Source organism: Psittacula echo, assembly GCF_963264785.1.
Source record: "Psittacula echo genome assembly, chromosome: 21".
Classification (NCBI taxonomy): Eukaryota; Metazoa; Chordata; class Aves; order Psittaciformes; family Psittacidae; genus Psittacula; species Psittacula echo.
The window spans coordinates 7,468,330-7,491,956 of NC_137757.1; the positions used below are offsets into that span (position 1 = coordinate 7,468,330).

The 23,627-nt window shown below is 62.2% G+C and overlaps 1 protein-coding gene across 1 annotated transcript; it reads right to left on the minus strand.

The window, feature by feature from the left end:
• Positions 1 to 4,593: 4,593 nt before the first annotated feature.
• ADGRB2 (adhesion G protein-coupled receptor B2) lies at positions 4,594 to 23,209 on the minus strand (the record flags this gene model as incomplete). The annotated part of the gene is made up of 30 exons (XM_080632508.1): positions 4,594 to 4,788; positions 4,918 to 4,971; positions 5,101 to 5,205; positions 5,487 to 5,522; positions 5,822 to 6,465; positions 6,579 to 6,618; positions 6,892 to 6,987; positions 7,066 to 7,237; positions 8,018 to 8,116; positions 8,736 to 8,821; positions 8,934 to 9,000; positions 9,130 to 9,199; positions 9,430 to 9,580; positions 9,846 to 9,948; positions 10,212 to 10,315; positions 10,833 to 10,959; positions 11,794 to 11,837; positions 12,043 to 12,145; positions 12,215 to 12,290; positions 12,725 to 12,871; positions 12,947 to 13,199; positions 13,283 to 13,477; positions 13,843 to 13,949; positions 14,052 to 14,153; positions 14,228 to 14,392; positions 15,467 to 15,631; positions 16,563 to 16,727; positions 17,782 to 18,004; positions 18,984 to 19,075; positions 22,423 to 23,209. The coding sequence occupies 30 exons, from the start codon at positions 23,207 to 23,209 to the stop codon at positions 4,594 to 4,596; spliced, it is 4,773 nt and encodes a 1,590-aa protein (XP_080488634.1).
• Between the last annotated feature and the right edge of the window lie 418 nt (positions 23,210 to 23,627).

Genomic DNA, 23,627 nt, shown 5'->3' on the forward strand with positions numbered 1-23,627 from the left:
ACCGCCCCCCGTCTTTCCAACCCTCGCACCCTCCGCACCGGCGGGTCCCCCCGGGCCCGGTCCCAGCCCCGGCCCGCCCCGGGGCGGTGATTAATGACGATAATTAACGGGACACCGCCGGTTCCGCGCCCGCCCGACGGCGGGTCCGCGGTTTGCCCCGCTGCGCGTGCCCGGGGCTCACCTGGCGGGGCCGGGGCTGCCCGAGGAGGGAGCGGGTCCGGCCTGTCGGGGCGGTGGGAGCGCCGCAGGACACCGGGAGCTCCGCCGCCTTCCCCGCCTCCCTCCGGGGGGGCCCGGGCCGCCCCCGGCGCTGCCCGCCCTCCGCCTCCCAGCCTGGGGGGGACCGAGCTGCTGCCCGCCTTCGCATCCCCGCCCTCCTCCTCCTCTTCTTCCCCTCTGCCGCCTCCTCCTGTAGCGCCTCCCCACCCGTCTTCCCCCTCCCTCTCCGGGGCTAGACCCCCGCCCGGAGGACAGGACCCATCCCAAACCCCATTCCCTGGCTTCCAGCCCTGTGGAGCAGCTCTTCATTCCCAGGGACCAGAGGGGACCCAGGTCGTGGCACTGAGGATGGGCATCGCTGGCCAGAATGGTCACCACTATTGGGAAGATGGTGTCCTCTCAAGAGTGATCCTCCAGTGCTTGGTAGCTTGGGGGCAGACTGCCCCATGACAAGGTGCTGGGGCTCAGGGTCTCTGCTGCCATCATCCCTCTGGCATCGCTGCTTGCAGCAGGAAAGCTGCTTGTGTCTGCCACGGCTCCTCCCTGGTCCCCAGCAGCAGAGCCATTGACTCTCCAGAGCTGAACCATCTTCACTGGGCACTGGTTGGCTCCAGCACCCATCCCAGCTCCCACCAGGAGCCACAGAGATGTGCCAGCCCCAAATACTGCCACACTGCTACCAGCACCTGGCTGCTTGGATCCATGCCAGCATCCCACGCTAAGGCCAGCCAGGCCATCCCGAGCCCCAGCAGGCAGGGAGCAGGCGGGGAACAGACCCACCCAGGACAGCAACTCACCCACTCAAGTTCAGGTCTGCGGGATGCAAAGCACCTATGGGTGTCCCCATCCCTTCATCCCATCTCTGCAGGAAGCCCCGCATGGCACCATGAGGCCCCTGCTCAGCCACTTTTCCTCCCAAACTGTGATGGATCTATTTACACGGAAGCTTTACAAATGTGTGTGCAGGATGCATCCATCTCAATGAAGGCGCTGCAATTAACAGCTGATATTTATTCAGCCCACAGTAAATAAGCTGTCGCGGGCAAACCAAGCGGCTCCACTCTGCCATTTATGCAAGGCCAGCCCCCGAAGTGCGGTGACAGAGTGCTCCATCCTCCCTCAAGGTTCCTGCTGCAGTAATTAAGGGTAATTAAAGCAAGTGGGGACGAGATAGAATGAAACTTCCATAATTCCCGTTCATTAGGCAATTTTTCACCCCGAGCTGATCTTTTCTCTGTGGCCACCCAGCAGCAACAACTCTCTGTGCAGGGTTTGATCACCTCATAGGCAGGACCTCGCTTGTCCCACAGCCCAGCCCTGGCCCCACAGCAGAGCAGCGATGAAGGGCAGCCACATCCCTTCCTTTAAAGCCAGACCAGCACAGCCAGCAGCAGCCTGGGCCCTCAAATCTAGCTATGAACATCTTCGGGTTCCTCCCTCCTGCTGCTCCTCTCATGCCTCAGTTTCCCTCATTTGCCAGGGTGCTCCCCTGGGTACGTTGTGCCTAATCCAGTGGCATGAAGGGGCTTTACCAGCCCCAGAAACACTGAGTGGAAACCTTCACTCCTGCTTCCCTTGCGCCAGTGCATGGGATCCTGCCTCCCCAGCTCTCTGCTAAGGTGGAAGCAGTCTGTCTCCATCCCTTGCCGGCTTTCCCTGGAATGCTGCCGAGCTGGGGGATGGAAAATACAGATCCTGTGGCCCTTGCCCACCGACCCAGCACGGAAAAAGCAGAGGCAAGCTGCTCTTCCCAGAAACACCGGCGCCAGATGCCAGGAAATACAAGCCGGAGCAGAACCCGGCAATTTTCGGGCTGGAGACAATTTGCCTCGAACTCCAAACGTTACCACGAGGCTCCCACCAACCGCGCCAAGCTCAGCTCCCCAGGGCCGGAGGCGATGGTAACAGCAGCTCTCCCTTGCTGCATGGGCAATGGTCAGGAGGGAATTCCTGTGGTGGGGATTTCGGCGGTTCAGCGTTTATTCCTGCACTGATTTAGGCACAGATCCCCCCTCCCTCCCCCAAGTTCCAGCTTTCAGCCGGGAAGGAAGGAGCCTGCGGGGATTCTTTCCAGCCTGACAGGGCCCATTTGTTTCCGCGGCGTTAGAACAGCAATTTCGCCTCTTTCGGAGGAAATAGTTTGCCGAAGAGCGGAGCCAAGCGGAGGAGCTCCGGTCCCCCCGCGCCGCCGGGCGCGGCGCAGCCTCAGAGCGGGTTCTCCAGCGTTTCCGCCCCCCAAACGGAACAGTTTTGGCACGGGGGGGAGCAGGCAGCTTGGCTCGGGTGGGGGCTGCGGACGGAAAATGGCTCCAGAGCTTTCCAACCTGCTTGGATCCATCTGCACCCCCCAGACCCGCAGGACTGGGGGCTCTCCTTGTCCCCCCGCAAACCTGCTCCTCTCACCCGGGCTCCGTTCCTTCACCGCATATGGCGTCTCCGTGACTAATAAAAGCCGCTAATTGCCAACAGATGCCCCGGGAAAGCCTGACGCTGCCTCTCGCGGCTGCGCTTGGCTGGGAAGGGAAAGGAGCTGGAGCCAGCCCCCCGGAGCGCGGGGCGGGGGGATTCCAGCGCATGGGGCTCCTGGCAACTGGGGCACGAGGATGCGGCTGCCGTTAGTAGGCAGACCAGCAACCAGGCCATGGCAGCGGGCAAACATCCCTGGGGATGGGATGAGCCCCGTCGCAGCCCCTGCTGCAGCCCTGTCCCCTCATCCCGTGTGCCAGCATCTGTTGCACAACTGGAGCTGGCATCAGCCCAGAGCCGGCAAACCCCGGGCAGGAGGCGGCTGTGCCGAGCTGGGATCCCCTTCCTGCTGTAGTTGAGAATGGTCTAACGAGGAGGAAGAATTTGGCACCTCCCCTCGCCTTCCCCAAGGGCGGCCACCTCCTCCCTGCCCTCATCACCGTGCTGTAGCTCCCAGCCTGCTTCTTCCCACCCCCCAAACCCAAACTGGGTGGTGCTGGGATGAGCTGTTATTTGATTAGTGCTTCAGCCTCAACTAGGCTGCCTGGGGGCCGGGGAGAGACCCCCACTCCCGGGGGTGGTGGGTACTGGCAGCTCCAGGCACTCCCAAGGCAAGTTCAGCCCATGATGCTCCCCATCACCCTGCCCAATTTCATGCTCCATCTCACCGTCACATCTCCATGCCTCCCAGCCTGCTCTGGAGGACAAACTGATGCCGTGGTGGGGGAAAGCACATCTGCCCCCCACCCTGAGCACCCAGGGGCTCAGGGAATCCCAGGTTTGCAGGGTGCTGAGCACAGATGAGGAGCAAACCAGCACCTTAGAGGCCACTGGTCCAGGCTGGGCAGCATCCTTTGCCCAGCTGTCCCAGCAGTGCTGGGATCCCCTGTGCTATATCCCATGGCTCCCACCAGCTGCATCACTGAGGGTAAGTTGCACACCCAAAATACAAGTGCTGATCAATAACCATGACCAGGACATGCTCCCATGCATTATGACGCACCACGGCAGAATGGTTTCAGTGCCATGGTCCAACCAAGCTGCTGGAGATCCACACCACAGATCAACCCTTAGCAGAGCCCCCATTAGTCCTTGAGAGCCATGGTGCAGGGACACCCTCTCCTCCAGCACTCCCCAAGCTCGAGTCCTGCCCCTGCTCTCCCAACACAGCTCCTGGTCTAGCACAAGCCTGGCATTCACGTGCCCCAGGCAGCTGCGCCTGTGCTGATGCCCGGGATGCTCCATGTTCCATCCCTCTGCAGATTGCATGGGAATTGCCTCCGAAGTTACTAATTTGCTCATGGATTAATTACCATGTAATTCACCGCTCCTGGCTCCTGCGATAAGACACTCATTTGCGAGGAAAGGGCACGGGCTCAGAAGGATGCTGCAAGCTGGGGGTGGGGAACCAGCTACCACAGGGTGACAGCCACCCCCTTTCCCTGGCTTGGACACGAGGCTGTGGCCCCATGGCACCACAGAGAGTGAACTTTTATTTCCAACAACAACAGCACCTTCCCCGTGGGGGGGGATGGTGGGGAGGGCTGGGACGGGGCGCCGGGGGCGGCCGCTCGCGTGCACACGGTGCACGGCGTGAAGAAACATCCCGGTACAAAAGAAATGAGGATCCGACGGCCTCGACGGCCAGACCTGCCCCGGGGGCTGCAGGTGTGAGCGGTGGGGTGAGCATGGGCAGGGGGGTGCACGTGTCCCCTCTGCACCTGCATCCGGAGGGTGGCAGGAGGAGAAACCACGCAAAGGACGGGCGGGAGGCGGCCGCAGCCGGGGGGGATCGCGGTGTGTCCCATGGGAATGGCTCCAGCCACGCAAGGGGCCCCCGGCCGCTGCGGAGGATGGAGCAAACACAGCATCTCGGCTGGTCCAAGACGGTGATGGCGGGCGCAGGACTCACACCTCAGTCTGGAAGTCACCATCGGCCACATCCAGGCCGGTGCAGGGGCCCCCCCAGTCTGTGCATCGCAGCTCCAGCCGGTCCCACTGGGCGCTGGGCAGGGATCCCAGTGTCATCGCCTTGAACGTGCTCCAGGGCTTCGGTGGCGCTGCCGGTGCCTGGAGCTGCTGCTCCTTAGGGCTGGCCGCATCCTGCAGGCAAAGAGGGAGCTGCGGCAAGCAGCCGGGTGCATGGCAATGTCCCACCACCACCCCCCTCTCCAGGGGCACAACCACCACCACCACGCTCCATCCCATATGGGATGGGGCCCAGGCACTTACATTGGCCATGCTCTTCTCCCCGCCACCTGATGAGATGCTCCATCGCTTTTCTCGCTGTGGAAAAAGCCACTGTGGTCAGCTCCAGCATCATTCCAGGGATGCCCCATTTCCCCAGCAGCCCCAGTGCATGCAGGGGGAGAGGGAGGGGTGCAGAGGAGCAGAGTGGGGTCCCCAGGACCTCACCTTGGAGGAGCCGGCAGCCGGGGCTCGGTACCGGTCCAGCGTGTGAAACTTCTGGTTGAGCTCATGGTAAAGCTCAGAGTGGCGCTTCCGTGTGTGCATCACCTTCTGTGGGGTGAGAGCAGGGCTTGTGGCCATCCACATGGCCCTGTGCTCCTTGGCATGTCCTCCCCACTGCCATCCCCATCCCTGACCCCTTCCTGCCTACTGGAGGACCCAGAGCCCCCTGCAACACTCCCTCTTGGTGTTTTAATCAAGAGCCAACACTCGTTATTGCCTGGTATAAAACCCTCTGAGCAAGGCTGATGCTTTGCTGACATCAAGCAGAGGGAACCAGGGATGAGCTGGTTTAGAACCCAGATGACGCCCAGCCCCATGGCAGGGCTTACCTCGAAGTCCAGATCTGAGTATCGCAACCTCTTCCTCTGGTAGGGGACACACAGAGCCCGGAACAGGGGGAGGAGATGGAGAAGAAAAGGGAAAGGTCTTTGCAGGCCCAGGATGTGGCAGGGGGAAGCTCATGCCAGTCCTAGGCTGTGCCACTCGCATGAGGCAGAGCCCGGCTGGGGACAAGGAGCTCCAGGATGAGGTGGGGACATGCAGACCCCCACTGTGCTGCCCCATGCAGAGGGTGGGATCCTGAGCAGGGAGCACGGGGGCAAAGCATGCTACACTCTCACCCAAACCCCGTCCCCAGGTGTGCGTCCTCACCAGCCCCACTCACCTCCAGGGACCCCACTTTCATGGCAGACCCGGGCACGGTGCGGGGCATGGTGCGGCTGCGCTCTGACAGCTCCGAGGCCAGGATCTGCCGCACGGTGGGTTGCTGCTTGAACTGGAGACCATAGGGAGCTTTCACCGTGCCGTAGGGCTGGTTCAAGTTCACATTGATGTGATCCACCGCGACGAAGCCGGGGTAGGCATCACCCTCGGCTGCCGGGTGCCCTGTCCCGCCGGGCACCCCCTCCTCAGTGCTCTCATCCCGTGGGAAACGCTTGAGGCTGCTGGTGCGGTGCGGCAGCATCATGTAGTCACTCTCGCGGGGGGGCTCGGGGGCCCGCAGCCACCCATACTCCAGCGGCCGCAGGCTGCTCTCCGTGCACAGGTACATGGGACCTGGTGCTTCCAGGCCGAGCTGCTGCGCCGGGGAGTCCCCCAGCTCACCCAAGCCCGCCACCACATTGGGTGTCATCTTGGGGACCTGGACCAGGATGCTGGAGGGAGGGATGTTTCCTGGCAGGCTGGAGAAGCCCAGGCCACCCTCCGAGGTGGTGTTGAGCTTGGGGTCTTCATCCCCATCCAGGGAGATGCGGGATAAGGTGCCCGTGATGGTAGCAGGGTTGCAGGTATTCACCTCCTTGAACAGCACTGTGGGAGGGAGTGGAGTCAGAGCCAGCCCAAGGGTCTGACCCCCAGCGCACGCTGCCTGTCCCTGTCCCATGGTGACAGCAGCCCCAGCACAGGGGCCAGGGACACCTCACCTGTCTGACACGCCAGGTCAACATCCTTTTCAAAGTCTGTCTATAAAAATACATAAATGGGGGAAGAGAGAGACAGAGGAGAGAGAGAGAGGGGGAGAGAGATGGGGAAATGAATGCATCTTGGCCAGCATGGGGGCAGTGGAGTTTGCAAGGGGGACCCTGCCCCAGTGTGGTGAGCAACCCATGCCACTGCCCTCTGCATCCCACACCACTGCCCGCTGCATCCCACACCACTGCCCGCTGCATCCCGCGCCATGCCCGCTGCATCCCGCGCCATGCCCACTGCATCCCGCACCGGCGCTGCCGCACTCACCAGGATCTGAACCTGCCCATTCTTGCAGGAGTCGGGCGAGTTTTCATTCTCCTCGCTCCTGCACCCCCCCATCTGACACTTCACCACGTCCTGGACCTGTGGGGACAGAGCCGGTCATGGCCCCGCAGCCAGGGGTGTCCCCTCCTGCCCTGGCACCCCCTGGGGCCACCCCACCTCTCGGCGCAGGAACCCGTGCACGGTGATGATGACGAAGCCCTGGACAGAGTTGAAGACGGCAAAGAGGACCTGGAAGAGGATGGAGCGCCGGTCGGTCATGGCGAGCACGGCCGACATCCAGGTCAGCGCCAGCAGAGGCAGGACCACGCAGGAGCTCCACAGCGATGCCCTGCGGCAGGGAGAGAGGGGCTGGGGTGAGCCCATTGCACCGGGGCTGCCCCACAACAGCTCCCCAAGCATCACCCCTCGCCCTGCAACGTGGACGGGGCTGACCGAACCCCAGCACCCCACCAGGCCCCCAAGGATCCCTCTTTTGTGGTGTCCCCAAGTGCTGGCTGGGTGCCTGCCTTAGGGTGAGGGGGGCCTGGGCTCCTTCTGGCTGCCCAGGCTGAGCCAGCAGCATTGTCAAGCAGCCCAGGCAGGGCACAGCCACACGTCCCTGTCCCCACACAGTGTGAGGGGTGACATGAGCCCACCATCACCCTCCCACAGCCACAAGAAGAGCATAAACGAGGTTTCTTTGTTTTCAGACAGTGAATTTTGGGGCTGCTTCTATTGCAACTAACACCTGGGACTGGGGACCTCCACTGACCGGGGTTCAGTGGTCACAGCCCAGCCCTCTGGACACATCCCAGCCAGGAAGAGAGTCCCAGAGACACCCCAAGGCCAGGACTGTCCCATGCCCCATGGTGTGGGACCCCTCATTCCCTCCCCACTCCCAAACTGCCCCAGGGAAGAGAAGCTGAGCCCTCACGATGATGTGACCTGTGGGAAGCCATGCCATGCAGACGTGATGGCCACGGTGGGGCCGCCCCAAGCACACAGCCTTCACCCCGCTTGTGGGACCCCCAACCCAGAGCATGTCCCCCACCCCAGGGCGATGCCCAGAGTCCCCCCCCGGGGTGCAAGGCTGTGCTGGGGGCGGGGGGGACGCGTGGTGGGCACTAACATGGCACTGCTGGCGGTGGCGGAGGTCATGGCCGCGCTGGACACCACGCCGCACTTGGTGCATTTCAGCAGCAGGTTGCCGCAGGGCGGGGGCTTGGAGCTATGAGCCCACCATCCCCCCGGCGCCCCGCGGCCAGGACCGGGCCACGCGGGGATGCAGGTGAGGGGAGCAAGGCCATGGGAGAGCGGGGTGGACGGACAGATGGAGGAAGGGATGGATGGATGGATGGATGGATGGATGGATGGATGGATGGATGGATGGATGGATAGGCAGAGGGAGAGAGGGAGGGAGGGAGGGAGGGAGGGATGGATGGATGGATGGATGGATGGATGGATGGATGGATGTACAGAGGCAAAAAGCAAATGGAAGAAAAAGAGAAAGAGAGAGAAGAGTCGGGTTAGTTGAGGGAAGCAGCAGTTGTTAATGATGAGTGGTGGCGGGATGGGGCAGGCAGGGCTCAGCCCCCTCCGCTGGCAGCAGGGAATGGGCTCCGCAGTGTGAGGCTCCCCAGGGGAAGGTGTTGGGGTGATTTCCTCCCCCCAGCAGCCTACAACAAGGGGCTGTGGGTGCCCCATGCTTGGCTCCCACCACCCGCTAATGGAGTGAAGTGTGCCCTGTGATCAGCGCACTGCTGCCAGACACCCCTTGCCGTGCCCTACGGCAGGGCCGGGAGCACCGTGTCAGCCCCGGGACAGCCCCGCAGGCGCAGGGCACTTACCCAGCTCGCTGCTTTTTGGACTTATCTGAAATGCCATCGCGGGACATGAGCTTGTTGAACACGATGATGCCCACCAGCATGTTCACCTTGGGCGAGAGCGGCGCTGGGATTAGGGCACGGAGCCCTCGGCGAGGCAGGGCTGGCACCCACCACGCACCGGGGTGGGGTTTGGGGGTCCCAGGCTCAGGGTCAGCTCACCAGCACGATGACAGCAGCAGGTCCCACGAAGGCGTAGAGCAAACCGCCTTCCAGCGAGAGCCAGCAGCTGCAGGGACCGTGCTGTGTCAGGGGCTGGTGGAGATGGGACCATCCGGGTCCCCATCCCCTGCTTCCAGCACTGCTTCCAGCCTGGAGCGGTCCCATGCCCAGCCCTGTGTCCCCTGCCCCCACATACTAGCTCGCTGTCCCGTAGCCTTTGGTCCGTGTGAAGCCAACAGAGACTGCGACCACGAGGGCTGGCAACCCTGAAGAGGGGAGATGAGGCTGGAGATGCAGGGGGTGGCAGCACTGTCACCCCCCAGCATCACCCCTGTGGATGGGATGGGGCCCTTCTGTCAGCCCCCCACTGGTCTGGCTGGTCAGAGGGACCAAGACACTAGGGTCTGCTTTCCTCCACTGTGCCTCAGTTTCCCCTCCTGACAACCCTGCGGTGCCTCCCCTCTGCTCATCGGGACCAACCCTGCCATGCTCTTACCCCATCCCAAGCACAGGAAGCGTTTCCTGACCAGGCGTGTCCGGATCCGGCCGATCACTGCCAGGTAGGACTGCCAGGCCTCCGTCAGCACCCAGCAGAAGGATGAGAGGAAGAAGAAGTGGAGGAAGGCAGCTGTCATGGTGCACACACCCTGCAGGGATGTGGGTACATCAAGGGGACGCATCATGGCACCACTGCAGCCACGTGGTGCTTAAATTACCAAACCCAGGCAAGGTTTGTGTCAAATCCACTGGCGCAAAGGATTTAATCCTGAGATTGAGTTAATCCAAATCCAATCTGATGCTGGGAGCCAGCAGGGACGAGAAGACCAGACAGGAGAAGAGGTCTCGGGCCCCACTGCAGCCCCTGTGCTCACCCAGAGACCCTCATGAAGGGGGCACGGTGGTGGCACCCACCTTGCTGAGCATCTGGGACTGCCCCACGAGGATGAGGATGTTGGAGGCCAGGATGGACACACAGAAATTGAGCAGGATGATGGAGCGCTCTGACTTGATGAACCTGCGGGCAGGAGCAGCATGGGATCGGGGCACCAGCCTGACCCACATCCGTCCCTTGTCCCCAGCACGCTGCGAGTGCTGTCCTGCACCAGGGGCAGTGTCAGGCAGCCCGGCTGCTGCCACAGTTATTCCATTCCCACCACATTGCATTTCATCACATTGGTGCTGAGCCTTTGTTCATGTTGTGCCCCCCTTTTGTCACCCCCTTCCCGCATGGTCTTGCACCCCATGTGCCCCCCCAGTCCCCCTCTGTCCCAGTGTCACCTCCAGAAGGCAGCGTAGATCACCAGCAGTGTCAGCAGGGCCATGCAGGACACAGCGCAGCCGATCATCAGCGGCACGGATGGGGTACCCGAGGAGTCCATGGCCTGGTGTGGAACAGGAAGGGGGGAATGGCTGAGCCCGGCCCCCCCACAGGTGCTCCCTGTGCACCACTGGGCCCCTCCACCCCCTGGTTGGGGACCCCCAGGTGCCTGGGAGGGTGGTGGCATCGCAGCCAAGGCAGCTTCCCAGGGACCCATGCCCATCTCCATGCCGACGCAGGATGCAGGTGGAATAGCAATGGGATGGGGGGATGCTGGGGCCAGGCCTGTCCCTCCCCTCCCAGCACACAGCAGTGCCCTGCATGGAGCCCTATAGACCACAGCAGCCCCGTGCCCATGTGAGCCCATGCTTGGGGTGCCAGGGGACAGGGGTCCTTCCCATGGGTGATGGAGGACACCCCTCTACCCTCCAGTGCCCACCCCATCCACCAGGATGCCTGCAGGCAGCACCCGGCCCATCGCCATCCCCCTTTGGGACCCCTGCCTTGGCCAGGCCCCACAGCCCAGGGATCACCCCCCATCCACAGCCCATGTTCCCAGCAGGCTCATCCCAGTCCCCTACCAGGTCTCTGGGCAGCTGGGCGAGGATGGCGAAGGTGGCAAGCTGGCGGCACTGGCACTTGGTGTGCGCTGGGAGGGTCTCCAGGGTTTGGCAGCTCTCTGTGTCCCAGTTTCCCAAGCCAGCATCCCTGATTAATGGGACAGGGAGAGTGAGGGGGAGCAGTTTGAAATGATCAAACACAGGCGCAGCCCCTTGGCCTCTCCAGACTTAACCCTTTGCTGGCCCTGCCTGGGGGGTGGTGGATGGAGGGGTCACTGCCAGGGGACAGGTTAATCCCCCCCTCGCTGCCTGACCCACCCTGGTTCTGATCCTCACGGAGCTGTGCAACGTGAAGGCTTCGTTTTTAATCATTCCAAACAGGTCTGGGTGGAGGGGAAACCACAGAAAGGGAGGGACAGGCCCAGGAGGAGGGGTGGTGGGGATGGATAGGGATGAGGCAGCACCAGGGCAGGAGATCCCATAGCTCACAACAGAGATGTGCTGCCCCAAAGCCAGACCTGCCTGGGTACCCCCCCGCCATGGGAACCCCCCCTGGAGGGGGCTGGGTGCCCCGTGGTTACACTAACCATGCACAGAGAGAGCAGCCATGGCTCCCTGCAAGGCAGAGAACCTGGGAACTGGGTCTGTGGGACAGCTGGGAATGTAGTTCATCCCACCCAGGGCCAGGCTGAGACCAGCCGCACTCACCACAACCCATCGCCTCCCCGTCAGCACTGGAGCTGCACTAGAACCAGTGCTCCGGGGTGCAGAGCCCCCACAGGAGCCTGGCCCCCTCCCCGTGCCCTACTTTCCCTCACTGCTGCCACGGCGCTGAGCTCCGCGCTCACAAATCACATCTGGCAGGCTGGCAGCATCTGCGCTGCGGCACAGCCATTCCGGTTCACCCCAGTGAGGGACCAGCCCCGCTCCCCATTCCTCCCACCAGGACCCATCACCCAGCGATGTCCCTGTCCCCACTCACGTCCTTGAGTAGTCCCAGGTGACGCACTGTGGGTGGGAGGTTCCCTGTGGACAGAGGGGTGGGTCAGAACTTCATCCCCTGCCCTTCTCCCATCCCCAGAAGGGTATTTGGTCCATAGGGACCTTCCCGGCTCCCCCAGCACTGGCACATCCCCACCACAGAGGAGCTGCTGGCTTCTGCCTGGGGACGGGGCTGGTGGGACCCACGTGGGACCACGAGGTGACACGGTGCGGGGCTGGGGACACTCACGTTGATGATGTGGGACAGCTCCACCAGGACGAGGGGCTCAGCGGGCTTGGTCGGAGGGCGCACGGTCACCATGAGCACCTTGGAGGTGATGGCGAGGGGGGTCCTGCGGGGGGGCAGCAGGGGCTGTCACAGGGATGGGGACAGGCGCGGGCACAGTGGGCAGCGCACTCACCTGGGTGCGGGCAGGATCAGCCCCAGCGTGCGGAACAGCACAGCCCCGATGACAAAGTGGGATGATTCATCTGCTTCTGCAGGGGCAGCAAAGGGAGAGTGGCGCCGTGAGCCCAGCACACGCGGGGGCTCAGCCAGCACGTGAGCACACGTGACAGCACACACGCCTGTCCCCAACACACGTGAAGGAACAGGGAACCCCTCCCCGACACAGGCATGGCCCACGTGTACTCCTGGGTGTGCAGCTACACACACACAGCCCCAGACATGCCAGCCCATACATGTTCACAGGCACATATATCCACACTCCCAGATATGCTTGCTCACATGGGTGTGAATGTGCACCTCGCCACACGTGCACGCTCCATGCACACACGTGTGCAGAGCCCCAGATGTGCACTCACACGTGTGTGCTCATATACATGTACACGCCTGCAGAGCCGCAGATGTGTGCTCTCACGTGCGCATTCCCTCGCACACACGCACGTGCACGTGCAGCATGCTGGCTCACCGGCAGAGGCGAGGCTGAGCACCTCCCTGGGGATGAAGAGCTTGTCCTCGGAGCTGCGGGCCCAATCCTTCATGCCCCGGCGCCCCTTCATTGGGAAGTTGATGTCGCTGGAGACAGCGGTGATGGGCTCCCGCTGGATGCTGATCACTGCGGAGGGCCCGGCTGGTGTCAGCACCCAGCCCTCTGCCCTCACTGAGCCCCGTGCCCCCCTCCCCCGCTCACCCAGGTTGTCGGTGACGATGAGGTTGCTCTGGAAAGCCTTCAGCGCATCCCCCACCAGATGGATGAAGTCCTCCACCACCTTCATGAGGTGCACGGAGCCAGGCGAGACCTGCAGGCGAGGGGCTGTGGTGGGGACGCGCCGGCTGCACCCTGGCCGCCCGTGCCCGTGCCTGGCTCCACTGACCTGCTGCGCATCCTCCCACTTGTCCCGGTTCTCCGCATCCACCATGTAACTCACCACCTGGAAGAAGCGCTGCGGGGCCGGGGCTCAGCGGGGCCGGGGCTGGGCACCAACCACCTCCCAGGGCTGTCCCTCACCACCCCCAGCCCCGCTACCTGCACGTCCTCAGAGGATGGGATGTATGTGGCCCTCTTGAAGGTGTCAGTGACATTGCGCAGGATCTCCACGGAGAACAGCAGGTCCCCGCTGTAGTAGGTCTTGCGGGCCATGAGCTCCAACAAGCTCCGCACCACTTGTGACATGCCCTCGCCTGCCAGCACCCGCTGCCCCTTGGCCAGATGCTCCCGCAGCTTGTACAAGGGGGAGGACACCAGTGTCACTAGGCCACCAGCACCCTCAGCAGTGTCCCCAAGTCCCTCATCATGCTCAGAGCCCAGGAAGGGTGGACACTGCAGGGCTAATTGCACTATTTAGGGTAGCAGCAGGATATGGGGGTGTTGGGGGTCCTTCGCATCCTGATTTCCAAAGGACACAGGAGCACAGCCTGGACCTCTGGCTCTAGGATGGCATCCCGTTTCCCAGCCCTGTCTGGGGGGGCCCTGCCTCAGTTTCCCCATGTAGTAGCCAGCCAGGGTTGCCCAGGGATGGGGCAGACCCCTAGTACTGGGGAGGGGAGAGGAGGGTAAGGAGGGTCCACGCCAGAGCGAGCACCTACTGAGAGATGCAAGTATCGGTACTCGCGGGAGATGCAGCGGGCGAAGCTGGGGACGCCCCAGTAGGCAACACCATGGGGGCTCAGCAGGCACCGGCGGCTGGCAGACCCTGTGTGGGACAACCAGGTTTGGAGCTGGCACAGGAACCGGCACATTGAGGGTGGCAATGACCCCTGGTGCCACCCGGCACCCCCTGCTCTGCGCCCCTCACCCGTGGCATTGGGGGGACACTTGTTGTAGATGATCTCCCCTGCAGCCGTTTTCTTCCAGGTCATCAGCATCACGTTGTCGTCCTTGCACATCTCATGGTAGGCTGGGGGGTGAGAACAGAGGGTCAGGCGCAGGCTGGGTGCAGGGTGATGGGCACTGGGGTGGGGATGTCCCTACCTGGGCACTTCTTCTCGTTGCAGGTCTTCACCTCCTCGCCGGAGCCCTCGCAGGGGTAGCCCTGCATGCCTGTGCCTTCGCACATGCGGAAGCGCCGCTGCCAGCCCGTGTCGCAGGTCTTGGAGCAGAGGCTCCAGTGGTTCCAGGGGCCCCATTTGCTGTCTGCTGTGGGGATGGGGACACCATGGGATACCTGGCTCAGCATGGGAAGTGGCACCAGAGGGATGGAGACGGGGCAGCCACCAGCTACAGCTGCCCCCATGCCATGGATCAAAAGCCCCTCTGGGTATGAAATCCATGGATCAATGATTGAAATCTCCTGTAGACGCTACTGGTGCCGCATCCCAAGGGCCTCTTTGGGTGCATGGCAGAGTCAAATCCCTGCTCTGGCTGCTGTGGTGGCCATGGCACAGCAACCACCCCTCTCCGCGCCTGTGACCAATGCCAAGGGCTCAAAGGACAGGATGAAGATGAGGTTGAAGGACATGATGAGAACAGGATCCATCCATTGGCCTGCCTACCCCCTGCCTGCTGTCCCTCCATCCCCAGAGCTAGCCCCATGTGTGCACACAAGAGCTCGAAAGTGTTTGCACACCCAAAGCACGCCAGGACCTGTAGCCACCTAGCACCAACGGGTCCCCCCAGCATGACACAGGGTGAGGGCACAGGGTGAATCCCTGACTCCGTGCCCAGTGGGTTCAGCCAGTACAAGGGAGGGTGGCTGCTGATCTCTGGCATCACCCTTTGGCTCCTGCTCCCCTATGCCCAAATCTGCGTCCTCGTGTCACCAGTGGTGACACTGCAGCAGATGCAAGGCTGGACCATGTGCTGATGTGCTGTGCACTGACGTGGTGTGCACTGATGTGGTGTGCAATGATGTGGTGTGCAGTGATGTGCCGTGCACCAATATGGTGTGCAATGATGTGGTGTGCTCTGACGTGATGTGCTCTGACACGATGTGCACTGATGTGCCATGCACTGGTGTGCCGTGCACTGATGTGCCGTGCACTGATGTGCTGTGCACTGATGTGCCGTGCACCAACATGATGTGCACTGATGTGGTGTGCACTGATGTGCTGTGCACCAATATGGTGTGCAATGATGTGATGTGCACTGATGTGCCAAGCACTGATGTGCCGTGCACTGAAGTGCCGAGCACTGATGTGCTGTGCACTTGTGTGCCATGCCATTGGCATGCCTGGCCTCCCCTCCCTCTCCCCTCACCGCGCGGGGCCTTACTGGGACAGGTGGGGTTGGAGCACTCCCGTGCGTCGGCGTGTGCCCCGCGGCACTCGGCCCAGCCGTGTGCCGAGACGCTGCACTTGCGCGTCCGCTGCTGCGTGCCGTTGGCGCAGGTGACGGAGCAGCGGCTCCAGGCGCCCCACTCCAGCCACTGCCCTTCCACTGTGGGGACAAGGAGAGCGGCGTCAGCCCCCATCGGCCAGCGGCCTCTTGGCCACGGCTCCCTGTGACCCACACCGGGCTCTCTGTGCAACGGGTCCAACCTACAGACGTGCCAGCTCCTGTGCCGCCCTCAACAGCCAGCGCCGGATCCTGCCGTCGGGGGGGACCGTCACCAGGACTGGCCCCCTCAGCATCCTGAGTGCTGCTCCTGCAGCACCGTAACACCCAGCTTTGCTGCATGGCCGTGCTCCAGGGACCCTGCCATCGCCAACCACCAAAACCAGCAGCCCCAGCCTCACTCCCCACCAAATCGGTTGCTGTAAGTGCCAGGGCAGGTGAGGAAGCAGCTGCTGTGAGCTTCCATCACTCCAGCAGCATCTCCATGTGCAATAGTGGCAGGTCTCTCGTAGAGCTGCTGCACATGGGGTGCACCCCATAGCTCCTGAGCTCTCTCTGGCTCCCAGCCGGCCATCAGCATCTCCACACCACGTGTGGGGTCCATGCCTGACGCTGCACCATCTCTGTCCATCACAACAGAAACCCCACGGCCACCACCACAGCCTCTCCTGACACACAGGAGGAAGGGATGAAGATGCCACACCACACACAGACAGACTTTGAAGCTGACCCCCTTTGCCACCTCCGGCCGCCTATCCGTGATGTCCCCGTTGTCACACTGGTGCCAGTGCTGAGCCTGCCACAGGGAGCAGTCAGCAAAGAGCGGGGAAGGAGCCAGCTCCTCCATGATCCCCAGGCTGGTCCTGCCTGCCTCAGCAGGGCCTCAAGCACCTTGGCACGGCCAACAGAGCTGGATCTGCATCCAGGTTTCCAGCAGGGACCGGAGGGTGCGCCCATGTGAAGGCACTCATGTGCCGGGAGCAGTGTCCTGGCATTCCCAGGGGAAGGAGGAGCAGGGGAAGGAGGTACTGACCCTGGCAGCTCGCGATATTGCAGGGCTTGGCCTGCAGCTCGGGGCCCTCGCAGGCTTTCCCTCCGCGCCGCGGGGCCTCACACCGCCGCGTCCTGGTCCTGGCCCCTCGCCCGCAGGTCACCGAGCACAGGCTCCACGGGGACCAGTCCTCCCATGCGCCGTGAACTGCAACACAGCACAGAGCCATCGCCGCAGACCCCGGTCCCGTGGCACCCGCGTCCTCCTCCTGCCACCGGGGTCCTGCCTGTGGCAGACCCCTTGTGTCCAGGGCTCCATGGAGGAGCCAGGCACAGTTCCACTGGCACCTCCTGCCCCATCATCACACCTGAGCCTGAACCCTGAGGGCTCCAAGCAGGCAGCGGTGCTGCTGCCGCTCCCTGCCCTGCTCCAGCATCCCGTTCACGTCCTGGCCCCGGCGCACATTACTCGCCACATCCACACACAGCACAGATCACCCCAACCCACGGCGCTGCACCAGGCATGGCTCCCCAAGCATAGCACCCATGGGAGATCAGGGAGCGGGGACCCACATGGCACACATGCATCCTAAAGGATGCTCCTCCATGAGCTGTGATCCCCCTGGAATGCCAGGACAGGGCCGTGCTCCCCAGTATGGAAGTGAGCGTGTTTTGGGGGTGCAAAGTCCCCAGAACATCCCAGGCTCAGACAGGACATCCCGCACTGCCAGTGTCCCACACAAGACACACAGACATCACCATGGACAGACAGATCAGTACATGGCCCAGTGAGCCCGCAGGCATCCTGCCTGCTCCTGCCTACAACCTGCCTCAATGCACCAAGCAGGTCATCCCCCTTCTGCCCTACATGGTTGGGGACCCCAACACCACCCCGAGTCCGCTGGTGCAGGCTCCAGGCCTGACTTCTCCTCCAGCACAAAGCATGGAGACTCCCCAAGTTTCCCAGGACGGAGAGGGATCACTGGCCGAGGTGCTCCCAAGGCAAACGCCCCGGCACTGCGGCACCCATTCCAGGCTTGCTTGCTCCCCATTGGATTCCCAAGAGCTGGGACAGCTGGGAAGGCGAGATGATGGGTGGCTGTCTGGGAGCAGCCTAGCATGGGATGGGCAGCGCCTGCTTCCATGACAGTACTGCCACGCAGAGACACCCTCCTCATCCATCCAAGCACCCCCAGTGACACATGTCCCCACTGTCCCCAGCCAGCACTCGGCACTCCCTGGGGCCCCCGTGCCCCCCGTACCTGGGCACGTGGCTGTATTATTGCAGGTCCGTGTCTCCCGGAGAAGCCCACTGCACAGCGTCCCATAGGGTGAGGAGACGCAGGAGCGTGTCCGTACCTGGGAGCCCTGCCCGCACGTCAGGGAGCAGACGCTCCATTGGGACCATTCCTCTGCTGCCGGGTCCCCTGTGGGAGACAGGGAGAAAGAGACACAGAGCCTGAGAGAGGGAGTCTGCCCGGGGGGCTGGAGGGTCAGAGGATCATAGAATAATGGAACAGTTTGAGTTGGAAGGGACCTTAAAGCTCATCCAGCTCCAACCCCTGCCACAGGCAGGGCCACCTTCCACTACAGCAGCTTGCTCCAAGCCCCTGTGTCCAACCTGGCCTTGATCCAGGCAGCACCCATGAGCACAAGGATGTGGTGATAATGGCACTGAGGACATAAGGAAGGTGAAGGAGCCTGTGCCACTCTCAGACCTAGGACCAGCTGCACGTGGAGAAAGGGTCAGGGCACAGGATCATGCCCCACATGAGGGACAGCACCAAACCAGGGCAGCCTGGTGCGGTTCCCTCTCCCCACCCAGGCACAGCGCTGACATTTACAACCACCTGGCTCTTATTAAGCTTGATGGTGTCCCTGAAGCTATTGGACAGGCCAGAAGAAAAGGCCATCAGTTTAAATTAAAAAGGAATACACAGAGGAGGGCTCTGAGGGGGATAATTTGTTCTGGAGACAGGCAGGATGCAGGGCTCCCATGGAGATGACAATGCTCTGTGTCACACAGGGACCCTGGGGCTGGACCGGGTCACCACTGAGGTCACCCCACATGGATCCCAGTGGGGGCAGGACCCCTTTGAGCACCTGAGTGTGGCCAGGAGGAGATCCGCATGCCAAGCACACAGAGCGGAGCCCTTGGAGCGCTGAAGCATGCATCTCGTGCTCATCTCGAAGCCCTCCGACCATAAATCAGGACGGCGGGGGGGGGGGGGTGTAGCACGCTCAGGTGACCCCGATGGATTTGCCAAATAAATACATTTGAATTAAACAATTACTAATGGATTTTTGTGCTTTGCTTTATAAGCCTCAGAGGAAGGTGTAAAGGAAAAACATATAAATGGAGCAAATTAAGTCACTCCGTGGGCAGGAAGCAAAGGCAGTCGCTCCACCTCCATCACCACTGGCTACCAAGCCCAGTGCCACCAGTGTCCTGTGCTGGGGCCACGCTGGTACCTGTCTGGGCCATGTAGACACCCGGCTCATCTGCTGACCGTGGCCACTGGGTTTTCACCTTCTGGTTCTCCTCAACTGCATTGCCTGGAAGAGAGAAGTGCTCCTGTGAGAGCAGGCAGCGGATGGAGACGAGGATGAGGACAGGCCACAGCGGGTCAAGGGACATTGCAGGGGGATACAGGGATGCCTGACCCACCCTGAGCACTGTGTGACATCCCCAAGGGCAAGAGATGGTTGAGCATGGGTGAGCAGACTCATAGACCCCCCAAAATGTGTCAGAGCTCCCTCAGACACATCATCCCCCCATCACAGTGGCTGCAGCAGGAGTATGGCCTGGGGTGCTGTGTCCCCCTGGTGCTCTCCCATCCCCTCTGTACAGCTTGCTGCAGCAAGGTGGCACAAATTTATGGCTCGGCTCACCAAAAATAACAACTGATCCATCAAGAGCACTTGGCATGAAATTAACTGGCACATGGAGGGCTCGGCAAGAGGGCCCCCCCCGAGCCAGCCCCTGCCCTGCAGCAGGGGCCCTTGTCCCTGGGCACAGGACACTGGGGAGCTCCTGTGGACCACAGGAAACAGCAGGGGCTCCCCCAGGCACCATGGATGTGCCCCCCAGAGTGCCAGGGGCACACTGCTGCGGTGACAGCTGGGACAGAGCCAGGGATGGAACAACCACCTCACAGAGCTCAGCACGGTGATGTTTGCAGGGGATGGATGGGCAGTGACATGGGGACACCATGGGCAAGGGAGCCCCCAGCCATGCTTTGGGCACACTGCAGCTCCTGTTGTAACACACAGAGGTGATCCCAGCCCCAGGTGGGGAGCACTGCCTGCACTGACACCTATTAGAGCCATCAACCAGAGTCAAATTCACTGACTTTTGCCTTCAACCAGCCTAATCCCTGCATGGGCCCCTCGCTGTCACCCCCAGCTGCTTCCCCCCTGTGCGTCCTGCTCCTTGTGCAGGCGGTCCCCATGGGGCTGCTCACCCCCATGAGCAGGATTATGCACATCACGGCGAGTGCCTGGGAAACCCATAAATCCCAAGGATATACGAGGGAGCTCTCCCGGGCTGTGTTCAACAGAGGCACCAAATTAAATTTCCTTCAGAGAGCACTATATCCACGGCTGTCACTGTGAGGTGGCTGCGGCCACCCCCAGCACCCACATCTTCCCTGGGGGTCCCCCAGTGCCCCACACCATAGCACGGTGCCTGGGCTGCAAGGGCAGGGCTGTTCTCCTGGTGACATCAGGGTGTCCCCCACTACCAGTTGTGTCCCCAGAAGCCACAGTCCCGTCCTGCATCACCTCCCTGGGGACTGATTTCTGAAGGGTGATGGGTTTGGGGCAATGCAGCCCAGAGCTGGAACCCCTCAGCACTGTGGGCTCTGTGGTGGCCTATCCCTAATGCGTGGCTGCAAGGTTCCCAATGTTACCCCACAAAGCCTCAACCTCATCCCCACGCCTGTCCACGCTTTCTGCCCACAGGGACCCAGCGCTGTGCTTGCACCAGGGCTCCCCAGCTCCAACATCTCTATCCCTGTGGAACACCCAGTGCACAGAGGGGGCCATAGCTGGCAGGGGGGGCTGAGGAGTGGCTGGGTGAGTGCCAGCCCCACATTGCTGCACGGCTGTGGCGCTTGGAGGAGGAGAAGTCGGTGAGATCAGCGCTGGGCGCCCGCCAAGGCTCCCCTCACAGGCACCATTCAGCTCTGCTGCCACCACCACCCTGAAAGGCGACCATTCTCCACGCCATGGGGCACAGGTGGGAGCCCAAGACCCCCCTTTGCCACCATGAAGGGTGCTCTGTGCTCCGGCCCCATGCCCGGTGTGGCCATGCAGGCTAAACCCCGGCACAGGGGCTGCACCGGCTGGCAGCAGCGTGGCACACGGTGTGGCCAAGGCAGCACGCTACCCTTGCGGCTCCGGTGCACCAGGAACACTGCACGTCCAGGTTTTCATGGAATGTCAAATGTCGTGTGGGGAAGGAGCGGGGAGTTCATGCTCTCACCATCGCAGTGGTTTCTGTGCCAGCCTGCAGGGAGGTGGCAAGCAGCTCAGTGCCCAAGTGCACCAGGTCTGCAGGGACCCTGTTCTCCATCACCCAGCCCAGCATCCTCTCTCTGAGCTGTGCTTGGCATTGCTAACCCCACCAAACCACGGGTGGAGAGGTGCAGAACCCCTTGAGAACGACAAGAACGGGGCATCCTGAAGCCTGCAGCACCCACACTAGGTGTAAGGCCCCTGACCTTGGGAATGACACCTGGACCCAACACTGAGCTCTTAATCATGCACGTGGTGTTGCATTTAAAGGGGGGAAAAAAGGAAGAAATAGAATAAATAAAGCCAGCTCAAGCAGCTCCTCTTGGGATGAGGCGATTTATAACCCTGCAGCTGTAACGGACCAGGGATTTAGTCGGGGGATCTGCCCATAATGACATTTAGCCCTGAAATAAATGCTAAATCCCAATGAAATTATATATACACCCACAGCCCATCACCACTGCCTAAGCTGCTATATAAAGACCCTATGCGGCACAGTTGGGGATCACTCCTCCCTGTGCATCACCAAGCACTGGCAGAGTGGGAACATCTGGCCAGATGTGCCCCAAACCCCCTGCATCGCCTCAGCAGAGATGCCCCACAGATGAAGGGAGCGCTTGGACAAGACAGGCCCCTGCCATGAGCAGCCCAACCCCAGTGCCCAGGAGAGCACGGCTGCTTTATCTTCACTTGAGGTTCCGTAATAAGCAAATGGCTTCATTCTGGCTGGTTAATAGCCCGGCCACGCCGTGCCGCGGCTTCCTGCCTGGAATAACAAGCGCCTGGGCTGCAGCAGTCAAGGGTAATTTGCCACTGGAAAGGGTCATTTTACCTGCAAATTGTTTTCCACGTCTCCACCAATGCAGAGTGAAAGGGTTCCTGCCCCGGGTGAGCAGCAAGGCGAGCAGCAGCCCTGTGCCATGCTGGCTGTGCCACAGCAGCCATGGCAAACAGCTGGGGCTGGCATGGCCTGGAGCAGCCCTCACAGCACCGGCTGACCATGGCAAGGGCAGAGCAAGGGGCAGCTCCACCGAGCCTGGCCATCGCACCCCACTGCCCTGAGAGCGCGCATTGGCAGGATTCATCCATTGCATGGCCTCCGTGCTCCAAGCACAGCACCCTACTTGCATCCTTCTACCCTAGGGAATGTGCACAGGCAGGATTCATCCATTGCACAGCCTCCCTGCTCCATGCACAGCACCTGATTTGCACTCCGCTGCCCCAAGGAACATGCACGAGCAGGATCAATCCATGGCACAGCCTCCCTGCTCCATGCACAGCACCCGCTTTGCACCCCCCTTCCCCAGGGAGCGCTCCCAGGCAGGTCCCACCCATGGCAACCCCCGGGCAGCAGGGACGGAGCCGCGGTGTCCCCCCGCGCTCACCGTGCCTCACGTCGGGCAGGTCGAGGCCGTCGGCATCGCCAGAGCGCAGGTCCGTGGGGCAGCAGGCAGTGGCGGGCGGCGAGGCGGGCGTGCGGGGGCCGTGCCGGGTGCCGTTGTGCCGCGGGGCGGTCGGGGGCTCGGCCTGGCAGCTGCAGCCGGCGTGCGTGAAGCCGCAGCGGCGGGCGCCGGGCGCCTGCAGGCACTCCTCGAGCCAGCGGCACAGCACGCTGCAGGTGAACTGGCTGGAGTTGTTGTTGTTGATGAGCAGCACCTCCACGAAGCGGAACTCCAGCGCCTGCGGGGCCAGGAGGCGCGGGGCAGCCTCGGGCTCGGCCGCCAGGCAAAGCTGCACAAAGTTCTTGTCGAAGTGCAGGAAGGTGAAGGGCCCTGCGCCCTCGCACAGCTCCAGCTCCGCTTCCTCCTGCTCCTGCTCCTGCTCCTCCTCGGGACGCTGGGTGGCAGGTGGGGGGCTGGCGGCCTCGCTGCGGGGGTCGCAGGTGTAGTTAGCCAGGTAATGGTCGAGTGGCAGCACCATGGGCGAGAAGTGGGTGCAGACCTGCTCCTCCCGGTTGAAGCGGAGGTAGAGCGAGTATTTGGTGGGGTCAGGGTTCTCCAAGGTCCAGGAGCAGCCGGAGGCGATGGTCGGGAAGAGGTCCTTGAGGGAGAAGGAGCCGTAGAGGACTCCAGAGGCCAGGGCAGAGCAGGCGCTGGGAGCAGGGTCGAAGCCCCACGTTAGCCACAGGAGAGTCGATATCACAGCCAGTAAGAGGGGACCAGCAGCGGTCATCCTATGGCATTTGCCCTGCGGGAGAGACAGACGGATAGGCAGACACATGGATGCTTCCCAGGAGGCACCCGCTGTGGGTCCAAGTGTGGAGCTGGTCCAGAGGGTCAGTGGCCTGGCCCATGTCCCCACCTGACACCTTGCAGGCAGGGGACAGCCATCAAGATCCCCTGCTCTGTCTCCTGGGCTGTGCCAAGGCAGCCCCTGGGGTGGGGAGAGTGCAGCACAGGGGATGTCTCCAAAAAACACCAGACAGAGACCCAGCTCCCACCCCACACTGGGGGACCCCCATTGCAGTGACACCCCTGCCCTCAGGAGCCAGCCAAGCACAACCCGGGCAAGGAGCCACCAAACAGCTTCTGCCCAGACGGGGCTATAAAAAGCCTTGTAGCTATTGCTGGTGCCCTAGAGCACTGCGGGG